Genomic DNA, 13,121 nt, shown 5'->3' with positions numbered 1-13,121 from the left:
ATGGTGATAGATAAGTTTTTTTAAAAATAAAATTGTTTCTATTTATATTTAATACAGCTTTTCAAGCTGGACAAACAATTTAGCTCTTGTTAAGTTCTTTTTTGTGAAATTGAGTATTTTGTTGTTCCAGGTGTTATGATGCAGAACAACAACTTGAAGAGAGGCAGAGGCACCCAAGTAACAGTGCACACACACATACGCTCCAACCGGTATCTAAACCCTTTTTATTTTCAGTATAGAACAGAGCAAATATTTGCTAACATATAACCTGATTGTCGCTATTTAGGTTGATATTGTCGGGGTGCCCAAAGATACAAAAGATAGAGATTTGCTAACATATAACCTAGAAAGTGAGCTTTTTGACACCAGGCAGGCATTCCTCAGTCTTTGTCGAGGAAACCAATATCAATTTGACACCCTTCGTCGTGCAAAGCATTCATCAATGATGGTTTTGTACCACCTACATAATCCATCTGCACCAGCATTTGTCTCTACATGCAGTTTCTGCTATCATGACATTGAAACTGGTCATGGTTGGCAGTGCCAAGTTTGCTCAGATTTCGACGTATGCAATGCTTGTTACCAAAATGGAACAGTTAATCATCCTCATAAGTTAACAAACCATCCATCAGCTGCAAATCGTGATGCCCAAAGCATGGAAGCTCGGCAATTACGTCTACAACAAGTAAGCATTCTTTTTTCAGTTGTTACCACTAGTAATTTGCTCTTGTTCCACCATTGTTGAAAGGTGGGACTTTCCTATTTAGTTGAATAAGAAAATGTGCATGTTAAAGCTTATGTTATGGAAACATAGGGTTTAACATGCATATTTTAGACCCTATGTTAAGTTGTATGATACACTGTCATGAGAAACTTTCCAAGTTATGGTGAAACTATCTCATAATATCTTGTGCCTCAAGGATGCATAAACAATTCCCCTAAAAAAAGGATGCATAAACAAGGTAACCTCCTCCCAGACTCGCTTCTGGAAACGGCAAATTTTATTAGTCACAGCGATCCTAGCCAATGACCTGTAGCGGCCAGTTTCCCACCACACCTGTTAGGTCCAGTTTTAAATGGAACCCTGACCTGCATCAGATGATTCGATCCATTTGTTCTCAAATAGGCAGGCGTTAAGTTACTGCATTTTATTTTCGGCGCTGCTAGCGTCCGGATGTCCGATGGGAAAACCTTCCATCGGACACTCCAACGGTCTTTTGCAATATCAAAAAATAACGTATGCAATATCTAGAGTAAACATCGGAAACATACATAAAAAATAGCACAATGCAAGCATAGGAAGGATTAATTAAGCAGGAAAATTCCCACCGCAACATCATGACATATTTCACGCAATATTTTTCATATGAAAACTCATGTTACAAATGCAACATTGAAAAATAATGTATGCAACATCGGAAGTCAACATCGAAAACACACACCAAAAAATAGCACACTGCAAGCATCAGAAGAATTAATTAAGGAGAAAAAATTTCACCGCAATATCACGATATGTTGCACGCAATATTTTTCATATGAAAGCTCATGTTACAAATACAACATCAAAAAATAATGTATGCAACATCGAAAGTCAACATCTACAACATCGGGAGACAATGCTTGCAACATCGAAAACATACACCAAAATAGTCAAATTTGGAGAATTTTCATTTAAAATTGTAAGAGATTTTTAGTGGGAACCGGTTAAAATGGATTCTCTGTTATTTATTTTATTAGTAAAAAATCGGTGTGATTTTAAGAGCTATAAAGTCACTTTTTAGATTTATAAAAGAGGAGAGAAGAAATAAATTTTTAAAGCAAAAGCTAATTAAGCTGCCAGCGAAGTGAAGCTTCAGGGTGAGGCGTCCGATATCCAAGCCGCTTCGGACGCCCGTACGCGAGCATTATCGTTTTATTTAAGCTGGAACTGGAAAACACGAGCAATTTCGTGGGATTCGGTACTCTCAAACATTCAACATAAAACCATGTGCTAATAACGATCAAATGATCAGATGATGCACAATAGTGGAGGCATAAGGAAACTTGTGAACTATTATTTTTTTAGGCTACTAAGCGTAAATTAGTTCTTGTATGACCTAGCTTATGAAGACTAGGGTTTCAGTCAGCAGCCTTTTGTGGAGGGAAAAAAACTGTCCATATGCTCCACTTGCTAGAATCCCTTCAGTAAATAGTATGATCCTAATGTGCCTTTTTCTTTAATGATGACGCAGAAGGAAATGCTTGATCTTCTGTTACATGCCTCGACATGCCACTCTGCTAGTTGTCAGTATCCTGACTGCCGGAAATTCAAGAGACTATTTCATCATGGTATGCAGTGCCAAACACGAGCTGCAGGATGGTGTGCCTTTTGCAAAGGAATGTGGCACATGCTTCAACTCCATGCCCGAGCTTGCAAAGATTCAGATTTTAACGTGCCGAGGTGCAGGTGTGTTGGCGCGTGGCTCTTAGCTTTGTTATATCGCCTTGGCTTTCTTGTGCATAGGCATACCATTTCCATGCTCATGCATAGCATTACCATCTCTGGAATTAACACCTGATTACCTGTGGAAACCATACAGGGATCTCAAAGAGCATCTTAGAGGGTTGCAACAGCAGTCTGATTCCAGGAGGAGGGCTGCCGTAATTGAAATGATGAGGCAAAGAGGAATCGAAGTCCCTGCAAATGACTTAGAAGCTGTTTGGTTGGGGCGTTTTTGGACGTATTTACATTGTTAAAAAAACCATTTCCGTGAGATGTTTTATTGGGGGGTGGACACAGGGTAGTTGGGGCGAAGTGGAGCTGGCGAGGGTGGAGGGAGGCAGGAGTGACGACACCAATGGGGCAACGAGTATGACTTTCTGTTTGAGAAGACTAGACGGCTGTTGAAATGTGGGTGCCCGCGCGGATTGGCATTTTTGTTGTTTATTTTCGTCACGTTTCATGTATTACCTCCACGAGGATTGTTGGATGCGTATAATACCTATAGCTGATTAATTGCTATTTGATCTAGAAGCATACGTGAATGAAACTGCTTATGGCTGCTATGTTATCCAGCAATTAAAACGTAACTCGGCCCTCGGCCGTCGCATCAATGCATTCAGCTTGCTCATGGAGCAATGGAGGCGAGATATCCTGTCGTGTCCATCTCATATCAGACGAAGTTCCTCCCATTGCCGCATTCACCGTCAGCCACCTTCTCCACCACCTTGTCCTGGAGGTTCAGTGCGAACGTCCCGTTATGTTCGCTGCTCTCTCCCGTAGTGAAGAAGATGAGGCCACTCTTTTCGCAGACCCACTCTGTAATGCCGTTTGAATAACTATTTGCATAACTAGTATTTTTCGTCAAACGAATGTACAATATTATTATCGTGTACAAAAGTTATATTAGTTCTCCCTCACTGCAGCAAGAACATACCCGAATTAAAAAACTATTCCTAGATTACCTAACAGGTACAAAAATACCCTCGGCTTTGAACCTGGCTAGGACTCGAAACCCCACGAGGACCCACAAGTGCCAATGCGGTAGGAGATGGGGGCGTCAAGGGGGGCAGAACGGCGAGTGACGGTGCGGGGCAGCGGCGGCCGGGGGCGCCGAGACAGACGGGACCGCAGGACGGAGATAGAGAGGATTGAAAGAGATAGCCAAGAGGGAGAGGGCTAAAGTGAGGGAGAGATAACATATAGGAGATAATCTTCTTGATTAATCGATTATAATGGATGTTGTGTATTTCTTTATATAGACGATGATTCTAACAATCTAAACTAATAAATTTTATCTCTAAGGCTAATTTATAAATTTTATCTCTAACTAATCTGATCTGATCCTTACCAAATTGTTAGGGTAAACACCATCAAGAGGATAGTCAATGATGATGACTACTAAGATAAGGATTAGACTATAGATTAAAGGGTTGTCTGATAGAACCGAGAGATAGAGAGAGGACTAAGAGAGATAGCCGAGAGGTAGAGGGCTAAGTGAGGGAGAAAATGCATATAGAGGATAATCTTCTTGATTGATCGATTATAATGGATATTGTGCCCTCCTTTATATAGGAGTCAATTCTAACAATCTAAACTAACAAATATTATCTCTAAAATTAACTAATAGATCTTACCTCTAACTAATCTAATCTGATATGATTATTAACAGTCAATCTAACTAATCTTATCTCTAACCAATTTGATATCATGCTACAGTGATACAGTTTATTGTTCATACGAGTGAACTGAGCCTACCATTTAATCTCTCCTCCCAAGGCATCTTATCCTCGAGCTATAGTGACAGCTATGATGGTAGCCTTTGATCGCCTAGGTTGTCCTAACCTTTGAACTTGTCAGAAGGGTGGAGTGCTGCTACAACCACATTAGACATCGTCATAGCACCCAATGTACAGTCTTTTGTAGATGGGACCACCCCATGCGACACCACGACCAATAAGAACACCGTCCCCTGCTCACGGTTCAAAAAATCGACGGTAACCACTCAAAAACTACGATAACTGATCTTCTTGGTCCAGTCCGATTTCAGGAACCGAACGGTAACCGAATTTAAATTAAAAAAAATCAAAAAATAAAAAAATTCAAAAAAATCTTTTAAAAAACTAGATACAATTCTAAGACCTTCTGTGAAAAAAAAATTCAAAAATAATATCGTTTGCATCATATTCTATAGGGAGGAAGTTTGAAAAAAATTGAAGCGTGCGACTCAGTTATTAACTCATGTTAAGAAAAAGTTCTTGTGTAAACCGTATTTTAAGAGAATCTTTAAAATTGATTTCACTTTATTTTAGAGTTTTATTGATTTCTCTATAATTTTTACACAGTTCACAAGCATAAAGTGAATATGTTAAGAAACAACACTGTAATTAATTTTTTCATGTCTACTATTATTTTTCCTACGTAAATCATAGTATAAATAAGCTAATGAAAGTGGTTTCACTAATTTTTTAGGTGTGATGGGTCAGTTATGAATTAATCTAGTCGTAACACATTTACACAATCATGCATGTTACAATAACTAATTCATGAGTTTATGTATTTTTAAAAGACGTAGGATCATGTAAGAAGACTAACAAAATTAGTTTCATGATTTTTGGATTAGCAAAAAGTAAACTATGCATTTAACTTGGTTTAACAAATAAAATTTCTCACAGAAAATTTTGAACTTTTTATGAGTATAAATACTTTTATCGTGTAGATCATGTTACAAGGAAGCCAACAAAATTTGTTTCACTTGATTTGAAGCTCAGATAAATTAGTTATTGAATTTACAAGATTGAGATAATTTTTGAATTTTTTGTTGAACTTCACTGAAAATCGAGAAAACCGCTTGATAAATCGAGAAAACCGAGCGGTTACCAAGAAAACCGAGCGGTTACCGATAATGCGGAAAATTCGAGAAAACCGCTCGATAAATCGCAAAAACCGCTCGGTAACCGGTCCACCGAACGGCTAAAATCGCGATTTTTTTCCAAATTTCAAATTTTCCCAAATAAATTTTCTCCGAATTTTTTTAAATTTTTAACCGGTAACCACGGTTATCGCCGATTTTCAGTTACCGCCGGAGCTCGGTAAGATCGAAACAGTTGCTAACACCGCCTCCTTACATAACAGTTTGTGTCACACAATCATAATCTAAAGTGAACATACCCTCATTTAAATTATTACTGAAAGTTCAGTACAAGTTACTTCTCTCTTGAGCTGTACAGCTTATGGAGCACTATAAACGAGTACAACTGAAACGATATCAGGTTGATATGCAGTGGATATCTCTCTCAAAAAAAGAGAAAATGTCCTGATTAGAAAAGGCACTATAAACAAGTGGCATTCTCCTTCTCCAACATTACGATGCTTCGTGGTTCCTCGTTTGTTAATTGAAAAGTCAGAAATATATATAGGTTAAATAGTAATACTATACACAAATATACCAGCATTTATTTTCCTTTGTGATTCTTGCGGACCCGGATTCTCTGCATTAATACATCATTAACTCAGAGGAACACTGTGTTGTACAGTAAAACGAGTCTGGTGCTACAGTGATACGATTTGGTTAATTATCTACTTCTGTAGCAACAGTAATTGGTTCCATGCACAGGCATTCCGGTACTGTAGCACGGTACTGTAGATACATTGTAGCATACGAATCTGATGCATCCGTCATGAAATCAACGGCTCAGATCAATCCTAAATGCATTTTACTGTACCTATAGTAGCAACTGCAGAGGATCCCTATCCGATTCTTGCTGCATTTTGGCAAACAGATGGCTGCAGTCGCCTCTTTGCTTGCAATACGAGGCGGAAAACCGGCCCAAAATGAACATCGTCCTCAAGGCTTTGCGCCCGTTACTGCACAGGACGTCAAGCAATGTCCCCACCCCCACTCCCCAACGCCGGTGAAGCATCTGGAGCATGAGGCGTCGTCTTCTGTAATACCACAAATGCATTGTTGTTAATAATATGCGCAAAATTCTAATTCCAGATTCTATACAAAGATATATTTTATAAACTATAACAGATGAATAAATTTCTAACCCTAGCAGCAAGCAACAGTAAAAAAATCCATCAAACTCATCAAGAACTCAGAGTCGGGTTGATGAAAGGATGAAATTGACGATGTGTCGATACGCTACCATACAAATCGTAGATAAAGCAGTGCAGAGCGGTCGCGCAGGTTCGCTGCCCAGAAACCTTATTGCCATCCCTCGTGCGGGCTTCACGACGGCAGAGGCTCGGAGATACTGCTCACCCTCCAACCTTGTGCACGCCAAGGAGAAGGGCCGGCGAGATCCGGCAGCACAGCACACAAAACAGTGATTTGGATGGATGAAGAAGAAAATGTGGAGCAGAGAGTTGTCTTCCCCTAAAAGCCTGGACGTTTTCAGGATTTATATGGAATTGGCTGCCCTCTTAGAGCCGTTTTCTTTCATAAATTTTCCACTAATTGGCTACCTTCATAACTGATCAATTACTCTCAGAATTAAGGCATTGATCGTGATTAAAATAATTAATTATGATATTGATCATAATTAAAAGGGAGAGCAGCAAAAAGACTTGCTATTTTGTGCTACCACGCCACGCCACGATCACGCTAAGTATATTCTCTCTTTCCCATTTTCTCTATTCCAAAAAAAGAGAGAACTCAAATATTTAAATTGATCTGTATCTCTTTACCTTGACAATATGATACTAAATCTTTTTGCTTTGTATTCTCATAAATAGGTTTTATATAGGCCACATTTCAACATGCATGTGGTGTGATCTTTTCAAATATTGTGTGTTGTAGCGAGTTCCAGTGTTTCACGTGGGCAACCTAGTGCTTATCGTAAGTTTTTCATCGCCATCCTTCGTCTGGCTTGTGCCATATTAGTTTCAATTCCTGTTTGTATGCGCCGGGCGACTCTTTAAAGTGAACTATGGCCTAGGGGTGGCTGTGAACGCATCTTGTTCAGTCACTCTTTTTTTTTTTTTTTGCAACGGGCGGGGAGCTTCTCCCGCACTCTTAAGAAAGGAGTGCCGACCTAGGCTCAAACGCGGGCGAGCGGGCGTACTGGTACATGCAACCAGCCAGCTTTGCCAACCAAGCTACGCTCGGTTCTCTCAATCACTCATGTAACGCACAATTTGACATGTGAGTTGCCGGTGAAACCATGTCCATTGCATTTTGTAAGTAGCAAATCATAATACCAGAGATCATCAAATGAGTTACTCGGACTGACCGGGTACGGGTCTGGCTCTGTACGGTCTGAATGACTCAACTACTGTAACAGGTTGTGCCGTGTCGATCCGCGTGTCTCCTCTCGACCCACGGCACGGCTCATCGATTATCGTGTTGTACCGGACGTGTTCAGGTATGATTGCGGTCTGGTGGGCATGATAGATACGACGGGCACAACGCCACGGGCGGCCTAACGGCACACGTACAGCCCGTCGGCACAGCCGACCTGATAAAATAAAAAATTGCTACAAAATTTAAAAAAATATATAAAATAGATACAAAATAGATAAAAATTTAAAAATATATAGAAAATAGAAAATAGTCAGACCCACACGTGTCGAGCCGGATCGTACTTAGACTAGATCATGACCGTGCCGACCCGACTTAACCGGCCCAATAAACAGGAACCATTTAAACATCTCTACATCGTACTATTTCCAGTTTGTTGTCCATCTCGGCGGAAGATTGCGCTGAGTGTCAGGGTTTTTTTTTTTTCTTTCCAATTCATCATCTCTCACTCAGAAGCACTATTTCCTTCTTGCAGTTGCAGACCTGTAGCCTTTTTTGTTGTTTCCTTGTCACGCATATGCTACCTGTGGGTATGCTAATCCCATTATCATCCTGACAGGACGGTCCTGTACTTTGTAAGGTTAAAGGCTTTGAATGAAAATCCTGGAGGTTGAAGGTCAGAAGCTCTTCAATCTTAAGGGCATGGATGTAAAAAAGCGAAGGTTTTTAATTGAAACATTGGACTCCCCTTCCTGCCTTGCTGGGCTGGAAATCTCGACTGGGCCTAAACCTTAAGGTTACTACCAACAAAACAGACTGTGTCAAAGAATAAAGGCTATCTTTTTTTTCCTTTTCTTTTTTGAGGATTTTTTTTCCATTTTCGAGGGGAGTAAAAATGTATGTACAGCTATAATGTGTAATTTAGTCCACGGAATACAGAAAATCTGTTGACCCTCTATACACCGTTGCAATTACTCAGCCCACTGCAGAGCTGACATATGGATGAAGGAGCTATAACACCAGAAGGTGATAAAGGAAAACGACCATGATATCTAAATACGCTATGTATGTAAATACGCTAAGTGACAATGATTATTGCGTAAGCTAAAACGTAAGTACTAGAAGGAAGGGCTACAATATGATCAAACCAAAGAGATTTTCATTAAATTTGTACACAACCCTTTACAAAATTGACGCGTCACATCACTGTGATTATATGTTTCACACGAGAGGATATCATCTATACATCACTGTGGTGCAGGAAACGAGTTGACACTCTTGCATTACCACTGTGTAGGACCTGTTTAGAACCAGGGAGGAAGCCCAATGAGACCACCCTGGTACACTAGTTTTTTACTAGCCGTAGGTTTATATCTAACCCTTTATGCATCTTCTTGCATAATCATCATTGTATCATGTTTTATGTGGTTGATTTTAATTCAAGAGTTGAACCCATTTCAAAAATGATGCTCCCTCCGTTTTTTAATAACCGGCAATTTTGATTTTTGATTTCATGCTTTGACCATTGATTTCTAGCAAATACATATGCAAATAGCTCTAAGAATGTAATATCCATAAAGTACTTCTGCTGACAAATCTAACAATACCATATCCATTTTACTTCAGTAAATATTTTGTAACTAATTGTTAGTCAAAGTATGATCATAAAAGTCAAAATTGTTAGTTATTAAATAACAGACGGAGTATGTTACTAATCAATGCGCGTTTTCACTATACAGGTATATTTATATCTATGAGTGAAAATATTTTAGAGGTAGTTAGAAAGACCCTAAAATCATTTGAGAAACAAGAAGAAAAAAGAAAAGGAAGAAACACGAAAAATATACTGCCCGCAGTCTGATCATCAGAACTCAGAGCGTCATTTAAAACCACCGACTAATGCTCGTTAATTTATTAGACTTGTGATACAGTACATATAATATATGATGCATCGTATAAGAACAGACATACCCTTCAAATTTCCTTTATCCTCAAAGACAAAGCAAACCCAAAGGTTTGTTTAAAATAAGAACCTAACGGAGAAACAATCCTGGCGCAGTACAGAGACTTGTTTCGATTCCCTTCACGTAAAGCCAACATCACCCATTCAAGCAGCAGATTGGGGCAAATCATTGGCTCGAGACGCAGGCCCGCATCTTGCCTCAGATCGTGGTATCTTGCAAGGAATGATCTCCGCACCAAATTTCGGATATTCGTGCACTCCTTCATGAGATCCCCTAATCCCATCTGTCCACATCGTCATCAATATTGTAATCGAGTGTTCAAATTTAAATCAACTTGTCTTACGCTTCTCAACTTACGCCATCCTCAGAAAGCTGAAAGGAACTTCAGGCCGATTAACAAAGACGGACGCAATTTCTGTTTGTATTTGTGACGGTAATAGCCTTCCGATCCCGTCGGCGCTGCTTAGATAAGTAAGAGGGTTTAAAACTTTTTACGTCGTTTTCTGGAATGAAGCATCTTTTAAAGAGTTATCTAGCTTAGGAATGTCCAAAATCTAAAATTAGATAATACATGTGACCGTATTTATTGAAATAGATATCACATTATTGTATTTATAATTTTAGCATCCGTATTCGACAACTTATTTATCAAAAACTGACTTTCGGTATACCGTATGTCCAAAAATACGGGTCTGACCATATTCGACATCTCATATGTCGAAAATTAGGTGTATTCGGCACATGAGATGTCGAATATGGACTACAGTACCGTATTCGGCACCTCACCTGATTTTCGGCATATGAGGTGCCGAATATGCGCTACTGTCATATTTGTCACCTTGTGTACCGAATACATATGATTTTTTGACATATGAAGTACCGAATATAGGCTATAGTGCTACATTTAGCACATCGATCTTATGCTAAATATGGCTGGGTTCACGTTTTTTTGGCGTATAGTGTACCGAAAGTCAGCTTATTTGGTAAATAAGGTGCCGAATATGGATACTAAAATTGTAAATATGATAATATGTTATCTATTTTGATAAATACGATCACGTATGTTATATAATTTAGATTTTAACCGTTTAGAGACCACTATTCAAATCCTATCAAAACGTATGATATAGAAAAGGGAAGTTTCCTGTTATAGTCCCTCGTGGAAAAAAAACAATAGTTTGCTCTCATACCACCTCTCTTCCTTTTTTTTTCCATAGATCATCGAAGCACTAAGTAGTAAACATAGCTCTGCAGCGTTATGTATATTTTGTTCCTACAACTAGGAGCAGACCATCCATATAAGCAAGATGGGTGGCCGCCCCAGCTACTGACAGGTAGAGTACCCCTAAGAAGAAATGCAAGCGTGACTGGGCAACGAGTAAAAGATGAAAGGTGAGCGTGAGTGAAGGTGGAGTTTTTTTTATATATTTTTTCAAGTTTAAATTTAAATAAATAGATTCCCGGCGAAAAGATTTGCAAAAGTAGGCGTCCACCGCCCTCTCAGAGGGCTGCAGCCCTCTCAGAGGGCGGGTACGGGTGCTAACCGCCCCCTGAGAGGGCGGTTAGGCCCTGGGGGGGCGGTTAGCCCCTATCTGCCCTCTGAGAGGGCGGTTAGGGGCTTTTTTTCATGTAAAATTAATTTTTTTCATTTTATCCTATAAAAATGTATTATTTTTCAATTGAAGGAAAAAAAAGAAGGGGTGTAAGGAAATTAAGAAATTAAATTTGGAGTAGGTTATGTAATAACGGGAGGAAAAAATCAGTAATTAGTAGTTGCAGCATTTTACGTGGGTATGGGGTGCGAACGAGGACAAACATAGTATTGAACACATGGTGAAAACATTACAATACACTGTAACCGCGACGACACGATGAGGAAACAAAGGTGGCATATACGGTTCGCACTAAGACATTATTAATGCGCCGATCCTAATCATAACATGCATTAGGGAAGGAAAGTATGTCGGGTTACATTAGGTACTCTCTACTGCGTGCATCTAGGATACTTTCCCTTTCGGAGGGCATCGGGACCTGCCGCCTTAGCACGGCGGGCTCTCTTCCGCTTCCTTTCCCTCTCAGCCTTTCGAGCCTGAGCCACGGTACGGTCGTGCGCCGCCTTCCTCATGCGCTCTTCTTCCTCCCGCTTGAGACGAAGTTCCTCTTGCTGTTGCTCGTACTCCCGACGTACGTACGCTTCCCTTCTCCACCTCATGTTCATGTCGACCCACAGCTTCTGTGAGTCATTTTGCTCATTGTCGAGCCACTGAATAAAATCACAGAGCGGTGGAGGGGACTGAACAAATGGAACAAGATGAGCGGTTAGTAAAAGAGGGTGGGTAATCGGAAGAGATGAGGCGGACATCTGTTACCGTACCGGTCGATAACCAGTTGTTGCATTGCGAGACTTGTCATACTCGTAGTTGGCACACATGAAGAAGCGTAGTCCATAGGTGTATGAGATGTCCTGCGACTCGCGGAGCTTACAAAGGTCACCACAGAAGCACATTGGTGGTTAGAGATCTTCAGGTACGGTAGTCCCCCAATGTTTTTTTGGTGGGCTCGATGGAGCTGAGGAAGACATTGCACTTGAGATATTTGAGAAATGAGCGATGCTTCTCCGTAAGGAGGTTTGGCTACTTATAGTTGGGGGAGGCAGGAGCATTGGATTCGCTCTTAAAGAAAGGAATTAGAGCATGGGCGTAGCTGGCGGGAGGAGCATCGGATTCCATCTTGAAGAATAGGACAGTTTTGTCGTTGCCCATAGTCAGAGATTCCACGTTTATTGGTACCCGTGTTGTCATTTACTGATTTGAAAACGATGGGTAGTGTTGTCACATCTTGTTTAAAGCCTGCGGCAGGAGGCATGTGTTGTCAAGTCATGATTAAAGTTTAGTGGTGTGGTCACTTGTTCATTGAACGTGTCTGAATATGAAATGCATTTACGAAATGCTAAGTCGACCATACAAAGTGAACGTGTCTTAATACATATGAGCACATCACGAAGCGAATACGCATATGTTAGTTACAAAAAATGTAAAATACTACTCATGCCTCCCTCGTTGCCGTCGTCCGTGCGCCCCATCGTGGTCCCGATGCCGTTGGTTAACCCTCACGTGACCCCTGAAGTAGGTGAGGGGGTCAGGTGGGCCGACGTGTCTGCTAGGCCTAGTAGGGACCACCGGTGTCGAGGGCTCGTCATGCGTGGGCTGGGTCCGAAGCGGTGCACTGGAAACCTGGGACCGCTGAAGGACGTCGTAGTCAAGTGTGCCCCCGAAGAAGTCACGGACGATGTCGTATGCGGTGTCGGGTCCAGGCTCATCCTCCTGACTAGGGTAGGAGGACTGTGAAGGCTCGGCAGGCGTCCATGTATACTGGCTGGAGGGGCCTGTGAACAAATAATCACGTTAGATACGAACAATATGGTATTGAAAGT

The 13,121-nt window shown here is 40.7% G+C and overlaps 1 protein-coding gene across 1 annotated transcript; it reads left to right on the top strand.

Moving 5' to 3' along the window:
* On the top strand, positions 1 to 3,884 carry LOC133903140 (histone acetyltransferase HAC1-like). The gene is made up of 6 exons (XM_062344490.1): positions 1 to 14; positions 131 to 209; positions 287 to 685; positions 2,232 to 2,446; positions 2,580 to 2,702; positions 3,842 to 3,884. The coding sequence occupies exons 1-6, from the start codon at positions 1 to 3 to the stop codon at positions 3,882 to 3,884; spliced, it is 873 nt and encodes a 290-aa protein (XP_062200474.1).
* The last annotated feature ends 9,237 nt before the right edge of the window (positions 3,885 to 13,121 follow it).

This window comes from Phragmites australis, chromosome 2 (assembly GCF_958298935.1).
Source record: "Phragmites australis chromosome 2, lpPhrAust1.1, whole genome shotgun sequence".
In the NCBI taxonomy this organism is placed as follows: Eukaryota; Viridiplantae; Streptophyta; class Magnoliopsida; order Poales; family Poaceae; genus Phragmites; species Phragmites australis.
This window is presented reverse-complemented; position numbering and strand designations above follow the sequence as displayed.